This window comes from Thalassophryne amazonica, chromosome 22, assembly GCF_902500255.1.
Source record: "Thalassophryne amazonica chromosome 22, fThaAma1.1, whole genome shotgun sequence".
Classification (NCBI taxonomy): Eukaryota; Metazoa; Chordata; class Actinopteri; order Batrachoidiformes; family Batrachoididae; genus Thalassophryne; species Thalassophryne amazonica.
This window is the reverse complement of record NC_047124.1, coordinates 319,871-344,835: the sequence shown is the minus strand read 5'-3', so window position 1 is coordinate 344,835 and position 24,965 is coordinate 319,871. Positions and strand designations below refer to the sequence as shown.

The following is a 24,965-nucleotide window of genomic DNA, read 5'->3' as shown; positions in this document are numbered from 1 at the left end:
ACGAGGTGCACCACGGAAAGCCACAAGAGGTCTTTCCTACCTGTGGCATTCAAGCTAATTAACTCCTACTCCTTCTACAGGATGAATACATAATTGAACAGAGTTAACTCAGTTATGTGCAACATTGTTGAACATCTTGTGCAAATGTCTTAAAAAAGTTTACTGTTTCAGTATTCTGACAAAATAATTTCCTTTTGGGATAAATAGTTATTCTTTTTTGTTGAGTGCAATATGCTGTGTGATGTAGTGATGATTTTTTTGGTTTACAAACTAAGAATAAATGAGGTATTTTATTATTATTAATGCAGGGATGTGGCCAAGTGGTTAGTGCACTTGGTTTCAGTGCAGAAGGTTCCCAATTCAAACCTCATTCTTGCCACATTTGTCCATGTAATGTGGAGTTGTGTCAGGAAGGGCATGCGCCATAAAATGTGCTGATTCAATATGCAGACCCACCTTGGATTTGCTGTGGCAACCCTGAGTAAAAACAAGGGAGCAGCCGAAGGGACTTTTTTTTTATCAATAATGGAATGTGTATTTTATTTTGAAGTGTGTTTCCTGTATGCTAGTGTAGTTTTGTGTGTATCTTGACACTACTGGCAGAGGCTTCAGCAGTATGTGGAGCAGCTGATACTCTTGTGGGCTAAAAATAATCAACTTTAGTTTTTCTTTTTTGATTTTCTTCTTTCTACAATCCAGGAATAGGGAATGAGCTGGTTTCAATAAGGACTGTTTCCTCTGTGGTAAGTCTCATTTGTAATTTGTTTTGCTTTGGAAACCATCTTTACTTACAATGTTGATGATAAACTATCCTTCATGCGTCATTATGAGGTCTAGTTGACAGTTAAAATAAATAAATAAATAAAACACGCTGTATTCTAAACATGTAGCTTCGATTGGGACACATGTATCTGGTGTTTTATTTATGCAGGATCACAGATAAGCCCACTTGGGATTCATTTATTTTCCTTAGTTTCCTGATTACCACTTATTAAATATATTATTCAGACCAGTACCTTTCTTCAGCACAGACTCTGGACCCCTAGTCGGCTTTAATCATTTTTTTTAGTGTGGGAAGCATAGATCAACTTGAGCTTTGTTCTAATGAAGCTTTCCCAAAGGGGAAAAAGTGCTACAATGTCCACAAAACCTTCTCCAACCTGTATCAGATCCTAATCTGTAGGTTCACTGACTTCCAAAATTTGGCGCCAAACCACAAAGTGCCTTCCTATTCTGGAAACCAAACACATTAATTTGATGAATTTGTTGCTGCTCCGGTTTCCAGCTTTGTTCAAACAGGATGAAGGGTTTGTAAAAAGTAGGAAAGTCTAATGTTGCATGGAGAAGAATGTATCTGAGGATGTGCTGTCATCATATGGGGGGAGGGGGTGTCTAAAAGAAGTAGAAGAGGCTCTATTGCAATTGTAAATTCTTACAATGAAATGTGTCCTCTGCATTTGACCATCCTAATTACACTTAGACACAATCCAACCACTAGGGGCAGTGTGCAGCCACAGTCCGGCTCCCAGAGACCAACTCCAGATGTAGAGATGCTGCCTCGGTCAGGGGCGGAGAAAGGAGCAGACCCTAAAGAAGCATGTTTTTTGATTGTGGGAGGAAACTCACACAGACACGGGGAGAACATGAAAACTTCACACAGAAAGGGCAGGAATTGATCCAATGACCTGCTTGCTGTGAGGCATCAGTGCAAACCACGAAGTACAGTGCCATCATATTTTGTTCTGGACAAAATGTAATCCGAGAATAAGAAAGTGGAATGGACTAATTCTGGTTTAGTGTAGGTCTAGGCTGTGGCACCACCCACTTAATGTAGCTTTTCCCCCCTGCATAGATCGAGTTTGTTTTGTGTTAAGAAGTCTGGTAGTGGCATGGCCTGTTCATTCTGTGGCAACGACGGTGCATACAGTGTGAAAGACGGCGTGCTGAACAATGGCTGCTTTGTCGATGCTCTCAACCTGGTACCCCATGTCTTCCTGCTCTTCATCACCTTCCCCATCCTCTTCATCGGTATGTGACAACAGCAACATTGCAAGATTGTTTTAGCTTTTCTGTTACCTGGACTGCATTTCTAGGGCATGTTTCCATCTGATTCAGATTCTCAAAGCACTTTAGCTAATCTCACACACTTACACACACACACACACAGGGGCTCAACTGCGCACTAGAAGCAACTTTGGGATATTAATGGGTCTTTTTGCAGTCGTTTTCTGATCGCTCAGCACATGAAACACATTACACACACATATACAGTTGATGACAAACACTGAACATTATGCACATCAGCTAAACTATGGAATTTAAGTTCATACAGCCAAAGTGTTTGACCATTTTAATAGCGACATACAGTGAGACAGTCTGACTGCACATCATGCCAGCAGTTAGCCCAGTGATTGTGCAGTCCACGGTGAGGCACAGCTGGCTGCTGCCTCACCGCATGTCTCCTCTCAGTATTTGAATGGCAAATGTGAAAATTCAGTGGGGGTTTTTTTTTTTTGTATAAAAAAATTATCTAAAACTGGTGAAGTTAAAAGGTAAAATAACATTATAGTACAAATCACTGGATAAATAGAACCATTTAATTTATTTTTTCATTTGACATTTTTCTTTCCGTGACGGTGAGGCACATGCCTGCTTGATCATGCCCAGAGAAACGTACTACATACACAAAATAGTGTAGCTGATGTTCCCTCACAATGCAAGTGGTACTTCTCATCTGAGTCACCGTTAATTTAACACAAAGCCATTCCAGCATTACCCAAGGATACTATCAAGAGACCTAACAAAAAAAGTATTCCCTGTTCTGTGAAATGATCTCCCTGCGTCAATAAAACAGTCAGATTCTGTAGAGACTTTCAAGTCCAGACTTAAGACGCACTTTTGTATGGCTAGCATACTGGCATAGTATGTTACTATGCTTTTTACTCTTTTTAATTCATTTTATTAGTAAATGAAGCGTGCCGCGGCCTCAGCTTTATCTAAAGTCTGGGTCTGTTAGTGAACCTTAGAGCTAGTGGCCAGTGATCACCTCAGTATTTCTCTGTTTTTCTTGTTGCTTAATGCTGACAAATTATATTGTATTTGTTGTCTTTCTGATGCCTGATTTTGTTTTGTTTTTTGTCTCTGTTTGAGGTGTGGCTCCATCCAGAGATGGGTGTGGTGTCTGTTTCATTTTGTAATTTGTGTCAGTATCATGGCTCAAGCAGAGGGTCACCCCTTTGAGTCTGGTCTGCTTGAGGTTTCTTCCTCAAATCATCAGAGGGAGTTTTTTTCTTACCACTGTCGCCTGTGTTCTTGCTCTGGGAGTTAGTAAGGTTAGCCCTTACTTGTGTGAAGCGCCTTGAGGCAACTTTGTTGTGATTTGGTGCTACAACCCCAATTCCAATGAAGTTGGGACTTTGTGTAAAATGTAAATAAAAACAGAATACAATGATTTGCAAATCCTCTTCAACCTATATTCAATTGAATACACCACAAAGATGATATTTAATGAACAAAAAAGGAGAGGTCTCTGCGCTTCTGTACAGCACAAAAAATTCCGGTGCAACAGGGAAGTAGGTGCTGAAAAATTTATTAAGGTGCTGAAAACATACAAAAGGGACTAACGTTTTGATGTGAGCATCATATCTGAGGACTCTGATGAAGATGTGATGTTCACATCGAAACACAAGATATTTAATGTTCAAACTGATAAACTTTATTGTTTTTGTGCAAATATTTGCTCATTTTGAAATGGATGCCTGCAACACGTTTCAAAAAAGCCGGGACAGTGGTATGTTTCCCACTGTGTTACATCACCTTTCCTTCTAACAACACTCAATAAGCGTTTGGGAACTGAGGACACTAATTGTTGAAGCTTTGTAGGTGGAATTCTTTCCCATTCTTGCTTGATGTACAACTTCAGTTGTTCAACAGTCCGGGGTCTCCGTTGTCGTATTTTGTGCTTCATAATGCGCCACACATTTTCAATGGGCGACAGGTCTGGACTGCAGGCAGGTCAGTCTAGTACCCACACTCTTTTACTACGAAGCCACGCTGTTGTAACACGTGCAGAATGTGTCTTGGCATTGTCTTGCTGAAATAAGCAGGGACGTCCCTGAAAAAGACGTTGCTTGGATGGCAGCATGTGTTGCCCCAAAACCTGCATGTACCTTTCAGCACTGATGGTGCCATCACACATGTGTAAGTTGTCCATGCCATGGGCACTAACACACCCCCATACCATCACAGATGCTGGCTTTTGAACTTTGTGCTGGTAACAATCTGGATGGTCTTTTTCCTCTTTTGTCCTGAGGACACGACGTCCATGATTTCCAAAAACAATTTGAAATGTGAACTCATCAGACCACATCACACTTTTCCACTTTGTGTCTGTCCATTTCAAATGAGCTCGTGCCCAGAGAAGGTGGCGGCATTTCTGGATGTTGTTGATGTTTGGCTTTCACTTTGCATGGTAGAGTTTTAACTTGCACTTGTAGATGTAAGTGTTCCTGAGCCCACGCAGTAAGATCCTTTACACAATGATGTCGGTTTTTAATGCAGTGCCGTCTGAGGGATCGAAGGTCACGGGTATTCATTGTTGGTTTTCAGCCTTGCCGCTTACGTGTAGAAAGTTTTCCAGATTTTCTGAATCTTCTGATTATATTATGGACTGTGGACTATTTTTTCATGCATTTATTCACAAAGTGGTGATTCTCACCCTGTCTTTGCTTGTGAACAGCTGAGCCTTTTGGGGATGCTCCTTTTATACCCAATCATGACACTCACCTGTTTCCAAACAGGTGTTTTTTGAGTATTCATCAACTTTCCCAGTCTTTTGTTGCCCCATCCCAACTTTTTTGAAATGTGTTGCAGGCACCCATTTAAAAAGTAGCAAATATTTGCACAAAAACAATAAAGTTTATCAGTTTGAACATTAAATATCTTGTCTTTGTGGTGTATTCAATTGAATATAGGTTGAAGAGGATTTGCAAATCATTGTATTCTGTTTTTATTTACATTTTACACAACATCCCAACTTCATTGGAATTGGGGTTGTATATAAATGAAAATCCACTTGCCATCTTAGGTCACTGGTTAGTGTCCAAGTCTCACAACCACAGAGTAAGACAGAAAATGCTAGGACCCTTATAACCTAGACTTTCGTTGTCCTTGAAAGGCATTGGTATCACTAAACACCTCTGTCCAGTAATTCCATGACTCTATTAGCTCCAGTGGAAACTAAAGGACAGAAATATCAAATCAGGTGGATGTATCTCTGGCTATATTAGGTTTCTTCAGTTTTTGATGGATTCTAATTGGTTTTTGTCAGGTTGGGGCAGTCAGAGTTCTAAAGTCCAGATCCATCATAACACATGGCTTCATTTTCCGGGCCACAACCTCAGGTGGATCCTCACCTTCACGCTGCTCTTTGTCCACGTCTGCGAGTTTGCCGAAGGCATTGTCTCCAACACGTATGATTCCAAACACTGTTCCAAACACATTTAATTATTTATATGTTTCCAAACAAACTGCTGTTGGTTTTCTGCCACATTTTTATATTTAATTAATCATCAGCAAAGCTAAATTGAGAATGCCCTTCACTTTGTAAACCTTTTATTTGCCGTGAATTATGATAAAAAGAAAACATTTTTCTCTTCTTTACATTTGTATTATGCTGTCTTTTATTGCCTTTTATTGCAACTGATCTGTTTTTCCAGGATGATGACGACAACCCACTTCCATCTCTTCACTCCAGCCTTCATGGGGTTTATTGCAGCTACAACATCTGTGGTTTACTACCACAACATAGAGACATCAAACTTCCCCAAACTACTGCTGGGTAATTGTTTGTGTTCTGGAAGGTGGTTGTGAGGGAGAGGGTGTCACCCTGAGAAGGTTTAGAAGGAGGTCCTCATCCACTCTTGGGCAATGGTGGAATTTGCCTTCCTTGGAGATAAATGATGGATTTCCTACCACAAAACCTGCCATCAGAATGATTTTGTTTATTTTATCACCGTTTGCTGATGCACACAGCAGAGAGGAACCGTGCTTAAAGCCAATAAATATAACCCTAACCCTCGTATTGATATATTCAATGAGGAATGGAGAAGCAGTTATTTAGTCAAAAAGTGGCTTCAGACTACAGCTGCAACAATCAGTTGATAGAGTATTAATTGACAGCTGTTTTGATAATTGATTAATTGTAATCATTAAAAAAAATATCCAGATTCTCCAATTTCAGCTTCTTGATTGAATTCTTTCTGGTTTATTAACCCCCATTGCTTCAGCGGTGGTCTAATATATTGACTCCACAGTGTTTGTTAGATAGGAATGCACCAAATGTTTCTGTTTAGGGTTGATAAAATGGGTTTAGCCGATGGTCACCCAACCGAAGTTTGCTTAAACTGAAACAGTCCTTCAAATGGTGATACAAGCACCAAATTCAGCACAAATACTCCTAAGTCATTACTTTTTTGAAAAAGCAGTGTCCACTTGAATTTTCAGTAGGAGGCCAGGTAGGGGTCAATTGAAGGATTACACAGGGGTCAAAACGTAAAAAAAAAGTTCCAGTCATATTGAAAACTGTCCTACATTATTTGTCTGATCATAAAGATTCAAAAAAGATATAGTTTGGGCTATCTGTTACAAAGATCAATTTCAGTTTGTACAGGAGTCAAAAAGTTAGTTACTGCTATTTTGGTCAAAAGTGATGCAACTTATTGGTTGAGGTAATAGGATTAATAAATGGAACAGTTTTGACTGTGTTGAATGTTTGGTCTCCAAAGTAAAGGCCAAACAAGGTCGATGTCCATTGGATTCAATGGCACGTCACATGTGGTTTAGATTAGATAGAACTTTATTCATCCCCTGGGAAGACTCCCTCAGGGAAATTGAGGTTCCAGCAGCATTATATAGCAGCATACAGAGTAAGAAGCACACAGTATCAATGTGAAAGTAAAAAAGAAAAACTGTTTGCAAATATAAATACCAGATATTTAGGGGAGGTGGTGCTCTAATGATTAAAACATTGGGCTCGAGACCAGAGGATCCTTGGTTCAAGGTCCTTAATCCCCTAGTTGCTCCCCGTGTGTAGTGAGTACCTTGTATGGCAGCACCCTCACATTGGGGTGAATGTGAGGCATTATTTGTTTAGCGCTTTGAGCGTCTGATGCAGTTAGAAAAGTGCTATATAAATGCAGTCTATTTTTCTGGCGACTAGTGTTCCCCTCATTCCCAACCTGTGTCTTCTTGTTACTCATCCTCCCCCTGAGTGAGGAGTTACCCTGTAACATGATGACTAAGCATGACAGATGGTGCAAATGATGCCTTTTTTTTTTTAAACCTTTTTGATAAGACAAATAATATAGAATACCTTTCAATATGACTGGAGCATTTTAAAATTTTGACTCTAACCTTGTGTAATTCTTCACTTAACCCCTTCCTGGCCTCCTATTGAAAGTTCAAGTGGGCACTGTTTTTTCAAAACAGGAATATCTAGAGTATTTGTGCCTAATTTGGTGTTTGCATCAACATTTGAAGGATTCTTCTGTAAATATTCTCTTATCTGCGGCACTAAAGTTTCTTCCTGTAAAATAACAAAAAACAATTCAGGAGATTTTTGTTACCACTTGTACAATGGCACTTACTCATAGGGTGGGTAAGGTCTGGACTTTACCCATATATAACGCCGTGAGGTGACTTCTATTTTGATGTGGTGGTATAGAAATAAACTAGCTGAGTTAGCTGTTCTACTCACTGGTAATAGAGGAGAATTTTATGCATGTCATTGTATATTTCATGTCCCTTTAGTTAATGTGTAGTAAGTTGCATTGTGTGTATGTTGTCGTCATTGATTTTCACAGAGCAATTTGTGACATTCATGAGACTCAAGTAAATGGTGATAAAAGGTGATAGCAGGTCACCTTTTACACACAGCAGGTACATTTTAGTTGAAAAAAAATGCACACTTCAACTGGCACATGGTGCGTGCTGGCCCGTTTGGATTGTAATTAAAGTGCACCCTAGCCAGCCGCAACTACGTAGTAAGTAAAGTGTGATGCTGCTACCTGACCTGACTATCAGTTGAACTGTGAAAATAAGGGCTCCAGTGAGCGGCTCATGATCTAATATATAAGACTGATGCTTTCAACCTAAGGGCCACAGTGACCTCCCCCTTGGTGTCTCCAGTTATCATACCAACTTTGGTGTCAATTGCTTAATTACTGTGGCTGTGCATGGCAAATGAACACACGGTCAGCTTTATATATTAGATTCAATTATGCACAAATTAATTTTTATTTAAGACACTGTCACCCCAAATCAAACTCATTGAAACACTGCAATGACAAATTAAAGCAGGAAGCCAGAATGTTAAGGTCATTGTGCTTTTCATTATTTCAGATTCTGCTTTCTGACGTATTGAGTCAAGACAACAATGTTCTTTGTGCATTTGTAAGGGCCCCTTCACACAACACGATTGAGGCAGAGTGGTGCACAATGGAGGAGTCAAATGGCACTTGTGGGAAATCGCAGCCGCACTGGAACACCTCGTACAGCAGTCGCCACATTTTATTTGCGTTCCACTCGCACCGGAAACCAAATCGAATGGTGGACAAGATGAGGTTGCATTGCCTTCTGATCGTGTTCAGAGCATTTGAACAGCATGTCATACGCAGGTCGGACATATCGTGCCGTGGCTGAGCAGCTGCACAAAATCATTGGCCATGTCGAACCGTGGCTGAATGACACCATCGAGGCAGCCTTCACACCATCGGCTGAATGACGGGAGAGTGGCCATTCTACCCACTCTTGGCCAGAGTTGGCCGGATTCCATGTGCCACCCACGAACATCCAACACCACTCGTTGGGGACTTAGAAAAGGTGGGGCCGTTTGCGCTGCCAGCAGAAGAGTAGAGAGCAGATGACTACTTTTGAGCTGTATGTGCGAATGTGTCAGGAGTTGAGTTTTTGGTTGTCTGTTTTATTTTGTGTATTTCGTTAGGCCTGGTTTGTTTATTCTCTTGCTGGGTTTTTCTGCTTGGGGTTGTCTGTCTCTCTCTCTCTGGCCACGCCCTGGTTCTGGTGCTTTCCTGGCACACCTGTTTCTGATTTGCTGATTGCCACCTGGGGTGATATAAGCTCACTGAGGTTGTTTGTCTCTCGCCAGTTTGTCATGCCCCGTGCCTTCATTCCAGCTCTGTATCTGCATTCCATAGTCTTGCCTGCCTCCTTGTATGTACCTGACCTCCTGCCTGTTGCTTTGACCACGCTCGCTTGCCTGATGATTTTTGTACTGTTGTTTTTCCTGGACTGCTTACTCGTGTACCGACCTCTGCTATCCACCATCATAAAGTCTTCTGAAAACCAGAGCTGTCTGCTTGAGCTGTGCATTTGTGTCCTGTCATTTCCGACCCTCCAGCCTGATAGTACAAACTGGCCAACGATGGACACAGCTGGCTCTAACCCATTTCAGCTGGCGGTACAACACCACATTAAGCAGCTCGCACAATAACAGGATCACCTCACCGCACTCTCCTCCCGGTTTAATGACCTCGCAAAGCGCCAGAACTTATTCATGGAGTCAGTGAGCACCCAGATGGGACAATTACTGTCTAGCCTTAATCATCAGGCTTCCTCTGTTCCGGCCACCGGTAGCACCAGTGTGCCTCCACCGGGGCTGCCAGCTACTGCTCCGGCTTCCATACCCGAACCAGATTACTGCCATCTGCTGTCACTGCCTGAACCCTTCTCAGGCGAGTCCGGAGATGTCAGACCTTTTCTGACTCAGTGTGAGTTGAATTTTGAACTCATGTCATGTAAGTTCTCGTCAAACAGGGCGAAGATAGCTTACATCATCACTCACCTGACTGGTCGTGCATTGGCGTGGGCAACAGCAGAGTGGGGTTGCCAGTCTACCATCTGTGCCTCTCTTCCGGCATTTACATCGGCTCTGCAGTTGGTCTTCCAACACACCTCTCCAGGGCGAGAAGCAGCTCGATCCCTGATGAAGCTCAGGCAAGGCGGACGTCGTGTTGCCGACTACACGGTGGACTTCCATATTCTGGCAGCCAGGAGTGATTGGAATTCAGCGGCGCTCCACGACGTGTTTTTTCAGGGGCTGTCAGAAGATATCCAGGAACTGCTGATAACAGTAGATCTTCCCGACAATTTGGACCAGCTGATCGCTCTCGCCATATGGACCGACCGGCGTCTGCAGGACCGCCCTCACCGTGCCGCCCGGCTGTCTGTCCAATGCTCCGCGACTCCTCCGGCCTGCATGTCCTCCTCCAGCCATGTGAGAACGGGTCCTCCACACAGTGGTTCTGAGGAGTCCAGGCGACCATGTCACGCTCGTCTTTCCTCCGCCGAGAGGCAGCAACGCCGAGATGGCGGACTTTGTTTTTACTGTGGACATTCTGATCACATGATATCCAATTGTCAAGCCAGGGGTGCCACCATGCGGCCAAAGTCCGACATACGGGTGAGTCTTAATCCCATAACTCCATCCACAGCACAAAATGTAACTCCAGCCAAATTGTCCTCTGAGAACTCGTCAGTTTCCGTGTCAGCTTTCGTGGACTCTGGTTCTGATGCTAATTTAATTTTGTCTTCTCTGCCCAGGTCTCTGCACCTGAAATTGGTAGAACTCTCGTGCCCTCTGGTGGTGCGCGCAGTGGATGGCCATGAATTAGGTTGTATTTCTCACCGTACTCAGTCCGTTTCCTTAAGCGTGGCAGAAAATCACACCAAATCTATCAGCTTTCATGTATTTGACAATATGACTCATCTGCTTATCCTGGGCCACCCCTGGTTAATACAACACAGCCCTAATTTTGACTGTTTGGATGTTTCGTGGGGCTCAGCCTGCAAAAATCTCTACTGTCAGAACGAGTGTGTTCCCAGCTGGAGTCTAACCTGGATCTCGCAGGGGTTCCGTCATGTTACCATGATTTAGCACCGGTATTTAGCAAAAGTAAGGCTAAATCATTACCGCCTCACAGAGAATATGATTGCACTATCGAGCTTCTCCCTGGAGCAAGCCCCCCACGGGGAAAGCTCTTTTCTCTGATGGTTCCTGAACGCAGTGCCATGAATGAATATATACAAGAATCCCTCGCTGCTGGTTTGATTCGTCATTCGTCGTCGCCCGCAGGGGTGGGGATTTTCTTCATCGAGAAAAAGGACAAAATGCTCCGCCCTTGTATTGATTATCGTGGGCTTAATGACGTCACCGTTAAAAATTGTTACCCGTTACCTCTCATTTCCACTGCTTTTGAGTTGTTGGAAGGAGATTTTTACTAAGCTGGATCTCCGCAATGCATACCATTTAGTAAGGATAAGAGAAGGAGATGAATGGAAAACTGCTTTTAACACACCAACTGGTCATTATGAATACTTAGTCATGCCATTTGGCCTCACAAATGCTCCTGCAGTGTTCCAGAACTTGGTAAATGATGTGCTGCGTGAATTTATCAACAAATTTGTTTTTGTTTATCTTGATGATATTCTGATTTTCTCCCCTGACCTGAAGACCCACAAGGAACATGTGCGCACCGTACTTCAGACCCTGTTACGCCATAACCTGTTCATGAAGGCAGAGAAATGTGAGTTCCATAAATCGACGGTTTTGTTTTTGTGGTTTGTAATTACTGAGAGGGAGATTAAGATGGACCCAGATAAGGTTGCTGCAGTACGGGATTGGGCTGTTCCCTCCTCACGAAAGGAGGTACAGAGATTCCTGGGTTTTGCCAATTTCTATCGAAACTTCATTTGCAATTTCAGCACTATTGCAGCTCCATTACACAATGTCACGTCGTCCCTCCGGCCGTTTGTTTGGCACCTGAGTGCAATGAGGCTTTCAAAGTTCTAAAGAAATGCTTTATAGCGGCCCCCGTGCTACTCCTCCCTGACCCCGCTCGACAGTTTGTGGTAGAGGTGGATGTTTCAGATGTGGGAGTGGGTGCAGTTCTTTCACAACGAAATCCTACTGACAATAGAATGCACTCATGTGCCTATCTTTCAAAAAAGTTGACTGCAGCTGAGCAAAATTACAGCATCGGAGACCGCGAACTGTTGGCGGTAAAAATGGCCTTGGAGGAGTGGCGCCACTGGTTGGAAGGGGCACAAACGCCGTTCCAAGTATACACTGACCACAAGAATTTGGAATATTTATGATTCGCCAAGCACCTTAATGCACGTCAAGCTAGGTGGGCGATCTTTTTCAGCCGTTTCAACTTCGTGCTTTCATACTGAACAGGTTCAAAAAATGGGAAATCAAATGTTCTATCCCATCAGGGAGAACCAGTTGACACCCCGGCTGATCCAGGTACAGTGCTGCCAGCCTCCTGCTTTGTGTCCGCTCTCACGTGGGACATTGAGTCTAGGGTCCGGTCTGCCAATGATGGGGTTCTGGTACCCTGCGGTTGTCCCACTGGCAAACTTTTTGTTCCAGACACGCTCAGCGGGGACGTGATCAGGTGGGGACATGACAGTCGTTTTTCTTGTCACCCAGGTATATCGTCCTGCTGTGCCTGGGCCATCCGGGGTTGGTCGTTGGGGGGGGGGTACTGTCAGGAGTTGAGTTTTTGGTTGTCTGTTTTATTTTGTGTATTTTGTTGGGCCTGGTTTGTTTATTCTCTTGCTGGGTTTTTCTGCTTGGGGTTGTCTGTCTCTGTCTCTCTCTCTGGCCACGCCCTGGTTCTGGTGCTTTCCTGGCACACCTGTTTCTGATTTGCTGATTGCCACCTGGGGTGATGTAAGCTCACTGAGGTTGTTTGTCTCTCTCCAGTTTGTCGTGCCCTGTGCCTTCATTCCAGCTCTGTATCTGCATTCCATAGTCTTGCCTGCCTCCTTGTGTGTACCTGACTTCCTGCCTGTTGCTTTGACCACGCTCGCTTGCCTGATGATTTTTGTACTGTTGTTTTCCTGGACTGCTTACTCGTGTACCGACCTCTACTATCCACCATCATAAAGTCTTCTGAAAACCAGAGCTGTCTGCTTGAGCTGTGCATTTGTGTCCTGCCATTTCCGACCCTCCAGCCCAGAGGTTTCAAACCGGTTCCAGAAAGGGCCAAGAGGGTGCAGGCTTTCTGTGCAACCACCCACTCCAGCAGGTGATTTCACTGATTTACTGATTTCACCTGCTCAAAGTGATGTTAATCAGTGAAATCACCTGCTGGAGTGGGTGGTTGCACAGAAAACCTGCACCCTCTCGGCCCTTTCTGGAACCGGTTTGAGACATCTGCTCCAGCCTGATAGAATGGCCCCCACAGTTTCTAAGTGCCCCACGAGTGTGCCGTGTCTCCACCCCCTCTCCCCCCAGCAACAGTTAAAATGAATGCAATGTCCTTCCCCTGCCACATAATTTAAATGGTGTGTGGTCCCCCCCAGCCACACTGCCAGTGTGTCACGTGTTCCCCCTCCAAACCACAATCCAACATTGTGGAGGTGCGGCTGAGGTGCAGTGTGATTATTGTCCAGAGCAGTGTGCACATCTGAACAGTCTGTCATGTCCATGATGGGCATCATGTCTTATTCCCTCCCATTACACAAAATGGGACATTACAATCATTGCAGCTGTGTGCCCACGCGAGCTGATTCATTTGACAGGCGCACACAGCTGACCACCATGTCATATTCTGCATGTCCCTCTGGAGGTGCGATCACCACGCAGCAGTGCACACATGCTGGCACTACAGAGTTACAAATCAAAAATGCTTGGTCCGTGGCCACTGAGGCCATCGAGCAGACAGCCACGTGACGCCATTGCAGCGTGCAGCTTTGAGTGACAGTGAGCCCAAAGGGCCGTGCCGCTCAGAACATGTCAGCGAAGGCTCACAGATGCTCTCAGATGACACGCACGTTGTCAGGCGAGAGGGTGAGTGACAGCGAGGTGTTCAATGAAAAGAAACGGTAAAATAAAAAATACAAGCAATGAGGACAACAGCCTGAGCTCATTCATGTGTGATGGCTTTGCTTCGCTCTGCTGATACGGGGCCGTGTCCAGCTCAGACTCACTCTCGCAGCTGACGCTGACGGGGTGAACACAATGTGTTAAATTACAAAAAAGAACAATGAATATCAATATGAATGTCACTGCGCACGCTGGACACCTCGTCATGCAGGAGCCGGTTGATGTGTTCTCGATCATTCAATAATGTCAGTTCACTAATTCCTTGGTTCATATACAGAGGAACAGGGAACAGAGGGAAGTTAATTCTTGTATTTTCTACTCATTATACCAGGAATGAAATATTTTTCCAGGCAAAACACAATCCATTTTATCCGTCATTTCCAGCACAGACCGTCACGTCATCAGGCATCAATTACACATAAGAATAATGAGGGGAACTTTATTAATCCAGAAGGAAATTGTTTTGCCAGAGTGCCAAAACAGTCACAGTAAATTGTTTTTTCCCCCTTACAGTGAGAATAGAATCATTACCAGATTGTCTTACGTTTACATAGTATATTAATTGTTCTTATAAAGTTCTGTGGTCTCATTAATTTGTCCTTATGACATTTTCGTTGACTTATGTACATTTGTTCATCTAATTCCTTCCACTGCTGTGTGTGCACAACGTGGTCTCACACGTGCATGAAAACTTTGCTGCAGTATCATTCATGCCTGTCCGACCGTGTGTCCCTCCTGACAGCAGGTGGAATTTTTTAGCGGATCCACACTTCAGGTTTTTTTTTCCACAGTTTTTCGGCCGGTTCCTGCTTCTTTCGCTCAGCTTCATGTATGTGTGAAGGGGCCATAAGGTTTGTCCCATTTCTTACAGTCCTGTTCATCTACTGGGTGTTGGCTTTCGTCACAAAGTCCATTAAATTGTGGAAGTTTGCCGAGTTCAATGTTGGACCACAGTACCTCAGGTTCTGCATCACAGCAGTGTTGGTGATCCTCTATGGACTACTGATGGCCGTGGAGGTCAATGTCATCAGAGTCCGAGTGAGTTTAGAAGGAAATTTTCGTTCTTTTTTTTTTACCTGTGTACCATTAGCTCAGATATTTTTCTTTTAATCTCTAACACGTATCTTCATTTTGTCTTTTACTTGACTGTAGAAATATGTATTCTTTGCCAGCCCTCAGAAAGTGAAGCCGCCGGAGGATTTACAAGATTTGGGGGTCCGGTTTTTGCAACCGTTTGTCAACCTGCTGTCCAAGGTAACGCTCAGCATCACACTGTGGGGGTTAAGGATGGAAATCAGTCACAGTTGAGAACTGCTTCCACATCTTTAATCAATCAGCATCATATGCCTCAGACATGATCAGTTACTCTTATAAAATTCAGCATGTAATTGTGAGATTTCTGCATTGCAAAAACAAATGTGTCATTATATCATGTCTGGCAACAAGGGAGACAGCTGTGTTGATGTTGTAGGTCTCCATTTTTCCACTTATAAAACTGATCAGGAATGAATAAGGGAATCATTGAAGTATCGGACCTATAAGCAGAATTGATGGTGGCATCAATATAAACCCAATTCTCTTCCCTAGAGGTGGTCATGGCTGAATGAGGGCTTTAATTTTCAAATCACCCAACAAAGTCACAGTCCCCTCTGCCCCTGCAAAAGTAGGGTATCGGGTCCAAAACAAATCACAATTTCAATGAATGAATATTGAATCACAATATTTTCATAATCAGCATTGCTCATGCCTCACTCTGCAGCAGTGCACTTATGCTGGTACTTCTGGCACATTTTTAGGCCACTTATTGGTGGATGAATCCTCTCATTATGGGAGCCCATAAGAGGCCCATCGAGCTGAAGAAGATCGGCAAGCTGCCCATCGCCATGAGAGCGCTCACCAACTACCTGCGGCTAAAAGATGCCTATGAGGACCAGAGGGTGAGTCACAGATTAGAACATTTTCACCATAATTATCCAACTAACTGCCCATTTATGCCTACACTTTCTTTTGCTTAGCTACAAATCAGTTTCTCTGACAATTGTTCTGATGAGCAGAGAAATACTCAAATTTAATCAATCATTCCTCCCATACACATGTCACAGACACCTGAGGACCCTGATCGTGCCCCATCAATCTGGCGTTCCATGTACCGAGCGTTTGGTCGTCCCATCCTGCTCAGCAGCACTTTTCGCTACCTGGCTGATCTGTTGGGTTTTGCTGGGCCGCTGTGCATCTCAGGCATCATAAAATACCTGAACACTGACAATAATGTTGTCAAACCAGTTAAGGACAAGGTGAGTCTATTGGTCAAAACTATATTGGTGAATGTTACTCAAAACACCTTGGCCAGGGAAGAAGAGCTTACAACTAATGGCCCTAACTAGAAAACAAGCACAGAAACCAATAAACCCAGTGACCAATTTCCACCACCAACCCCCTCCCCATCTCCAATTTCTGAAAATCACTGTTTTCAAAAACACTTGAACTGTGCAAATGCCATGTTCCAGAATATCCCTATTGTCTGAAATCATGTTGCCTGAAATCATTCCCACTTTTACAAATGTTCTTATTTCTGAAAATATATTATTCAAGTTTTTATAGATGTCCTCATTTTTTGATGCTGATACCAATTCCCTAAATTTCCATGTTTTCAAAAATATTCTCTGACTGTTCTGACTTTTATCTCTGTCCAAAATTATATTTACTTTACCATCCAAGAATTCCTGAAAATATACTGTTTTTGTAATTATCTTATCTTTGAGAAAATGTTCACACTTTTCCAAGACTTTCCTTTCAAAAATAGTCTTGCTTGTAAAAGTGCGCTTACTTTAAAAAAATCAAGTACTACAACTTATCAAAAATATTCTCTCATCCAAAAAATGGATTTTCACTTTGAAAAACTATCAGTTTTGTTAAAAAAAGTTCTCATCTTCTAAAATGCTTATATCTGATATATCAAAATTTTCCACAAATGTCATAATTGTCTCACTACTTCTGTGTTTTACACTTTCTAAAATGTGTGCAATTTTTTTTAGATCAAAATACAAAACATACTCTTCTTAAAAAATACTAATTTATACACTATATATATATATATATATATATATATATATATATATATATATATATATATATATATATATATATATATATATATATATATATCACTTCAATTATGAGACACAAAATGAGAAAAAAAAATCTAGAAAATCAATTGTAGGATTTTTTTTAAGAATTTATTTGTAAATTATGGGGGAAAATAAGTATTTGGTCAATAACAAAAGTTCAACTCAATACTTTGTAACATAATCTTTGTAGGCAATGATAGAGGTCAAACATTTCCTGTAAGTCTTCACCAGGTTTGCCCACACTGTAGCTGGTATTTTGGTCCATTCCTCTATGCAGATCTCCTCTAGAGCAGTGATGTTTTGGGGCTGTCGCATGGACTTTCAACTCCCTCAACAAATTTTCTATGGGGTTGAGGTCTGGAGACTGGCTTGGCCACTCCAGGACCTTGAAATACTTTTTACGGAGCCACTTCTTTGTTGCCCAAGCGGTGTGTTTGGGATCATCATCATGCTGGAAGACCCAGCCACATTGCATCTTCAATGCTCTCACTGACGGAAGGAGGTTTTGGCTTAAAATCTCATGATACATGAGATTCATTCTTCCCTTAACACGGATCAGTCTTCCTGTCCCCTTTGCAGAAAAACAGCCCCAAAGCATGATGTTTAATGCTTTGGGGCTGCTTTCAATAATGCTGGTATTTGGTTAGACTCTTTCTCTCCGATTGTTCTGTCTGTTATTTTCATTAGTTACTTCCTCCAAACCATCAACATGTCTATTAGACCCCATTCCTACCAGGCTGCTCAAGGAAGCCCTACCATTAATTAATGCTTCGATCTTAAATATGATCAATCTATCTTTATTTGTTGGCTATGTACCACAGGCTTTTAAGGTGGCAGTAATTAAACCATTACTTAAAAAGCCATCACTTGACCCAGCTATCTTAGCTAATTATAGGCCAATCTCCAACCTTCCTTTTCTCTCAAAAATTCTTGAAAGGGTAGTTGTAAAACAGCTAACTGATCATCTGCAGAGGAATGGTCTATTTGAAGAGTTTCAGTCAGGTTTCAGAATTCATCATAGTACAGAAACAGCATTATTGAAGGTTACAAATGATCTTCTTATGACCTCAGACAGTAGACTCATCTCTGTGCTTGTCCTGTTAGACCTCAATGCTGCTTTTGATACTGTTGACCATAAAATTTTATTACAGAGATTAGAGCATGCCATAGGTATTAAAGGCACTGCGCTGCGGTGGTCTGAATCATATTTATCTAATAGATTACAATTTGTTCATGTAAATGGGGAATCTTCTTCACGGACTAAGGTTAGTTATGGAGTTCCACAAGGTTCTGTGCTAGGACCAATTTTATTCACTTTATACATGCCTCCCTTAGGCAGTATTATTAGAAAGCATTGCTTAAATTTTCATTGTTACGCAGATGATACCCAGCTTTATCTATCCATGAAGCCAGAGGACACACACCAATTAGCTAAACTGCAGGATTGTCTTACAGACATAAAGACATGGATGACCTCTAATTTCCTGCTTTTAAACTCAGATAAAACTGAAGTTATTGTACTTGGCCCCACAAATCTTAGAAACATGGTGTCTAACCAGATCCTTACTCTGGATGGCATTACCCTGACCTCTAGTAATATTGTGAGAAATCTTGGAGTCATTTTTGATCAGGATATGTCCTTCAATGCGCATATTAAGAAAATATGTAGGACTGCTTTTTTGCATTTGCGCAATATCTCTAAAATTAGAAAGGTCTTGTCTCAGAGTGATGCTGAAAAACTAATTCATGCATTTATTTCCTCTAGGCTGGACTATTGTAATTCATTATTATCAGGTTGTCCTAAAAGTTCCATTAAAAGCTTTCAGTTAATTCAAAATGCTGCAGCTAGAGTACTGACAGGGACTAGAACGAGAGAGCATATCTCATCCATATTGGCCTCTCTTCATTGGCTTCCTGTTAATTCTAGAATAGAATTTAAAATTCTTCTTCTTACTTATAAGATTTTGAATAATCAGGTCCCATCTTATCTTAGGGACCTCATAGTACCATATCACCCCAATAGAGCGCTTCGCTCTCAGACTGCAGGCTTACTTGTAGTTCCTAGGGTTTGTAAGAGTAGAATGGGAGGCAGAGCCTTCAACTTTCAGGCTCCTCTCCTGTGGAACCAGCTCCCAATTCGGATCAGGGAGACAGACACCCTCTCTGCTTTAAGATTAGGCTTAAAACTTTCCTTTTTGCTAAAGCTTATAGTTAGGGCTGGATCAGGTGACCCTGAACCATCCCTTAGTTATGCTGCTATAGACTTAGACTGCTGGGGGGTTCCCATGATGCACTGAGTGTTTCTTTCTCTTTTTGCTCTGTATGCACCACTCTGCATTTAATCATTAGTGATTGATCTCTGCTCTCTTCCACAGCATGTCTTTTTCCTGATTCTCTCCCTTCAGCCCCAACCAGTCCCAGCAGAAGACTGCCCCTCCCTGAGCCTGGTTCTGCTGGAGGTTTCTTCCTGTTAAAAGGGAGTTTTTTCCTTCCCACTGTCGCCAAGTGCTTGCTCACAGGGGGTCGTTTTGACCGTTGGGGTTTTTCTGTAATTATTATATGGCCTTGCCTTACAATATAAAGCGCCTTGGGGCAACTGTTTGTTGTGATTTGGTGCTATATAAATAAAATTAATTTGATTTGATGTTTCCAACCCCATGCTTCACAGTAGATATGGTATTCTTGGAATGCAACTCAGCATTCTTCTTCCTCCAAACACGACAAGTTGAGTTTTTACTAAGAAGTTCTATTTTGGTTTCATCTGACCACATGATATTCTCCCAATCCTCTTCTGGATTATCCACATGCTCTCTGGCAAACTTCAGACGGGCCTGGACACGTACTGGCTTAAGCAGGATTTGAGTCCCTCTCTGCGTAGTGTGTAGCCTTTTTTACCTTGGTCCCAGCTCTCTGCAGGTCATTCATCAGGTCCCTCTGTGTAGTTCTGGGATTTTTGTTCACCGTTCTCATGATCATTTTGACCCCACGGGATGACATCTTGTGTGGAGCCCCAGATTGAGGGAGATTATCAATGGTCTTGTATGTCTTCCATTTTCTTACAATTGCTCCCACAGTTGATTTATTCACACCAACCTGCTTGACTATTGTAGATTCAAAATTCCCAGCCTGGTGCACATCTACAATTTTCTTCCTGTGTCCTTCAACAGCTCTTTGGTCTTGGCCATGGTTGAGTTTGGAGTCTGACTGTTTGAGGCTGTGGACAGGTGTCTTTTATACAGATAATGAGTTCAAACAGGTGCCATTAACACACGTAACAGGTGAAGGACAGAAGAGCTTCTTAAAGAAGTTGTTACAGGTCTGTGAGAGCCAGAAATGTTGCTTGTTTGTGGGTGACCAAATACTTATTTTCCACCATAATTTACAAATAATTCTTTAAAAATCCTACAATGTGATTTTCCAGATTTTTTTTTCTCATATTGTCTCTCATAATTGAAGTGTACCTATGATGAAAATTACAGACCTCTCTCATCTTTCTAAGTTGGAGAACTGACTAAATACTTTTTTACCCCACTGTGCGTATATATATACAACCCCTGGCAACAATTATGGAATCACCGGCCTCGGAGGATGTTCATTCAGTTGTTAATTTTGTAGAAAAAAAAGCAGATCACAGACATGACACAAAACTAAAGTCATTTCAAATGGCAACTTTCTGGCTTTACGAAACACTATAAGAAATCAGGAAAAAAAATTGTGGCAGTCAGTAACGGTTACTTTTTTAGACCAAGCAGAGGGAAAAAAAATATGGAATCACTCAATTCTGAGGAATAAATTATGGAATCACCCTGTAAATTTTCATCCCCAAACTAACACCTGCATCAAATCAGATCTGCTTGTTAGTCTGCATCTAAAAAGGAGTGATCACACCTTGGAGAGCTTTGCACAAGTGGACTGACATGAATCATGGCTCCAACACGAGAGATGTCAATTGAAACAACGGAGAGGATTATCAAACTCTTAAAAGAGGGTGAATCATCACACAATGTTGCCAAAAGATGTTGGTTGTTCACAGTCAGCTGTGTCTAAACTCTGGACCAAATACAAACACATGGGAAGGTTGTTAAAGGCAAACATACTGGTAGACCAAGGAAGACATCCAAGCGTCAAGACAGAAAACTTAAAGCAATATGTCTCAAAAATCGAAAATGCACAACAAAACAATGAGGAACGAATGGGAGGAAACTGGAGTCAACGTCTGTGACCGAACTGTAAGAAACCGCCTAAAGGAAATGGGATTTACATACAGAAAAGCTAAACGAAAGCCATCATTAACACCTAAACAGAAAAAAACAAGGTTACAGTGGGCTAAGGAAAAGCAATCGTGGACTGTGGATGACTGGATGAAAGTCATATTCAGTGATGAATCTCGAATCTGCATTGGGCAAGGTGATGATGCTGGAACTTTTATTTGGTGCCGTTCCAATGAGATTTATAAAGATGACTGCCTGAAGAGAACATGTAAATTTCCACAGTCATTGATGATATGGGGCTGCATGTCAGGTAAAGGCACTGGGGAGATGGCTGTCATTACATCATCAATAAATGCACAAGTTTACGTTGATATTTGGACACTTTTCTTATCCCATCAATTGAAAGGATGTTTGGGGATGATGAAATCATTTTTCAAGATGATATTGCATCTTGCCATAGAGCAAAAACTGTGAAAACATTCCTTGCAAAAAGACACATAGGGTCAATGTCATGGCCTGCAAATAGTCCGGATCTTAATCCAATTGAAAATCTTTGGTGGAAGTTGAAGAAAATGGTCCATGACAAGGCTCCAACCTGCAAAGCTGATCTGGCAACAGCAATCAGAGAAAGTTGGAGCCAGATTGATGAAGAGTACTTTTTGTCACTCATGAAGTCCATGCCTCAGAGACTGCAAGCTGTTATAAAAGCCAGAGGTGGTGCAACAAAATACTAGTGATGTGTTGGAGCGTTCTTTTGTTTTTCATGATTCCATCATTTTTTCCTCAGAATTGAGTGATTCTGATATATATATATATACTCAACAAAAATATAAACGCAACACTTTTGGTTTTGCTCCCATTTTGTATGAGATGAACTCAAAGATCTAAAACTTTTTCCACATACACAATATCACCATTTCCCTCAAATATTATTCACTGAGATTAGACACCATGATTAGTGCACAGGTGTGCCTTAGACTGCCCACAATAAAAGGCCACTTTGAAAGGTGCAGTTTTATCACACAGCACAATGCCACAGATGTCGCAAGATTTGAGGGAGCGTGCACTTGGCATGCTGACAGCAGGAATGTCAACCAGAGCTGTTGTTCGTGTATTGAATGTTAATTTCTCTACCATAAGCCATCTCCAAAGGCATTTCAGAGAATTTGGCAGTACATCCAACCAGCCTCACAACCGCAGACCACGTGTATCCACACCAGCCCAGGACCTCCATATCCAGCATGTTCACCTCCAAGATCGTCTGAGACCAGCCACTCGGACAGCTGCTGAAACAATCGGTTTGCATAACCAAAGAATTTCTGCACAAACTGTCAGAAGCCCTCTCAGGGAAGCTCATCTGCATGCCGTCGTCCTCATCGGGGTCTCGACCTGACTCCAGTTCGTCGTCGTAACTGACTTGAGTGGGCAAATGCTCACATTCGGATGGCGTTTTGGCAAGTTGGAGAGGTGTTCTCTTCACGGATGAATCCCGGTTCACACTGTCCAGGGCAGATGGCAGACAGCGTGTGTGGCGTCGTGTGGGTGAGCGGTTTTTCTGATGTCAATGTTGTGGATCGAGTGGCCCATGGTGGCGGTGGGGTTATGTTATGGGCAGGCGTATGTTATGGACGAAGAACACAGGTGCATTTTATTGATGGCATTTTGAATGCACAGAGATACCGTGATGAGATCCTGAGGCCCATTGTTGTGCCATACATCCAGAACATCACCTCATGTTGCAGCAGGATAATGCACGGCCCCATGTTGCAAGGATCTGTACACAATTCTTGGAAGCTGAAAATGTCCCAGTTCTTGCATGGCCGGCATACTCACCGGACATGTCACCCATTGAGCATGTTTGGGATGCTCTGGACCGGCGTATACGACAGCGTGTACCAGTTCCTGCCAATATCCAGCAACTTCGCACAGCCATTGAAGAGGAGTGGACCAACATTCCACAGGCCACAATTGACAACCTGATCAACTCTATGTCACCTAAGGAGATGTGTGGCTTCCTGTTAATTCTAGAATAGAATTTAAAATTCTTCTTCTTACTTATAAGGTTTTGAATAATCAGGTCCCATCTTATCTTAGGGACCTCGTAGTACCATATTACCCCATTAGAGCGCTTCGCTCTCAGACTGCGGGCTTACTTGTAGTTCCTAGGGTTTGTAAAGAGTAGAATGGGAGGCAGAGCCTTCAGCTTTCAGACTCCTCCTCCTGTGGAACCAGCTCCCAATTCAGATCAGGGAGGACAGATACCCTCTCTACTTTAAGATTAGGCTTAAAACTTTCCTTTTCGCTAAAGCTTATAGTGAGGGCTGGATCGGGTGACCTGGGACCATCCCTTGGTTATGCTGCTTTAGACGTAGATTGTGGGGGGGTTCCCATGATGCACTGTTTCTTTCTCCTTTTTGCTCCGTATGCATCATCTGCATTTAATCATTAGTGATCGATCTCTGCCCCCCTTCACCGGCATGTCTTTTCCTGGTTTTTATCCCTCAGCCCAACCAGTCTCAGCAGAAGACGCCCCTCCCTGGCCTGGTTCTGCTGGAGGTTTCTTCCTGGTTAAAAGGGATTTTTTTCCTTCCCACTGTGGCAAAGTGCTTGCTCATAGGGGGTCGTTTTGACCGTTGGGGTTTTCATAATTATTGGATGGCCTTGCCTTACAATATGGAGCGCCTTGGGGCAACTGTTTGTTGTGATTTGGCGCTATATAAGAAAAAAGTTGATTGATTGATTGATGTGTTGCACTGCATGAGGCAAATGGTTGTCACACCAGATACTGGACTGGTAATCCCTCCCCCCCCCCCCCAATAAAACAAAACTGCACCTTTCCGAGTGGCCTTTTATTGTGGGCAGTCTAAGGCCAACACCTGTGCACTAATCCATGTGTATAATCAGCATCTTGATATGGCACACCGGTGAGGTGGATGGATTATCTCAGCAAAGGAGAAGTGCTCACTATCACAGATTTAGACTGGTTTGTGAACAATATTTGAGGGAAATGGTGATATTGTGTATGTGGAAAAAGTTTTAGATCTTTGAGTTCATCTCATACAAAATGGGAGCAAAACCAAAAGTGTTACGTTTATATTTTTGTTGAGTGTTAGAAAAGTATCCGACCTTATTATTTTTTTAAAAACCATATGGATTTGAATCATGTGTGATTGCGTCAGCCAAGCTTGAACCGTCGTGCGCATGCGTGAGTTTTTCATACCTGTCGGTTGCTTCATTCGCCTGTGAGCAGGCTTTGAGTGAGGTGTGGTCTACCCCTCTCGTCTATTTTTTATTGCGAATAAATGTCTGAACGATTTGGATCTTTGCTGCATCAATTTTTTTTCCAGAAACTGTAAGAGACCTCCAGGTGGACACCGTTCGAAAAATTAATATGGTTTTCAGGGACAATTTTATGGGGATTAAACAGATTACGGGGTGTTACTGCCCCTTTAAGGACGGCCCACAACTGCTGAGAGCACAGCGCGCTCCCAGCCCCCATTGACAGGCTGACACCCCGCTGGAACAACCAGATCATTTTCAACGTGAAAGCTTTGTTGATCCGGGACCTCGTCTGACTTTCACAAAAAGGCAGAAGATGTGGACATCAGCACTTTTTCCGGCACATTCCACCGTTACAGGAGTTTTTTTTTTCATGGAAAAAGAAGCCGAGGGACGCGCCACGAAGCCGTTCATTACGCGGGACAAAACCACCTC

The 24,965-nt window shown here is 42.7% G+C and overlaps 1 protein-coding gene across 1 annotated transcript in view; it reads left to right on the top strand.

Moving 5' to 3' along the window:
- Positions 1–650: 650 nt before the first annotated feature.
- The window catches only part of abcc9 (ATP-binding cassette, sub-family C (CFTR/MRP), member 9), a 268,703-nt gene continuing 244,388 nt past the window's right edge, over positions 651–24,965 (top strand). The window contains 8 exon segments of the mRNA XM_034163302.1: positions 651–745; positions 1,866–2,028; positions 5,330–5,471; positions 5,718–5,839; positions 14,784–14,950; positions 15,065–15,166; positions 15,709–15,849; positions 16,015–16,206. Of these exon segments, the coding sequence (XP_034019193.1) occupies positions 1,890–2,028; positions 5,330–5,471; positions 5,718–5,839; positions 14,784–14,950; positions 15,065–15,166; positions 15,709–15,849; positions 16,015–16,206 (1,005 nt within the window). The 5' untranslated portion in view covers positions 651–745; positions 1,866–1,889.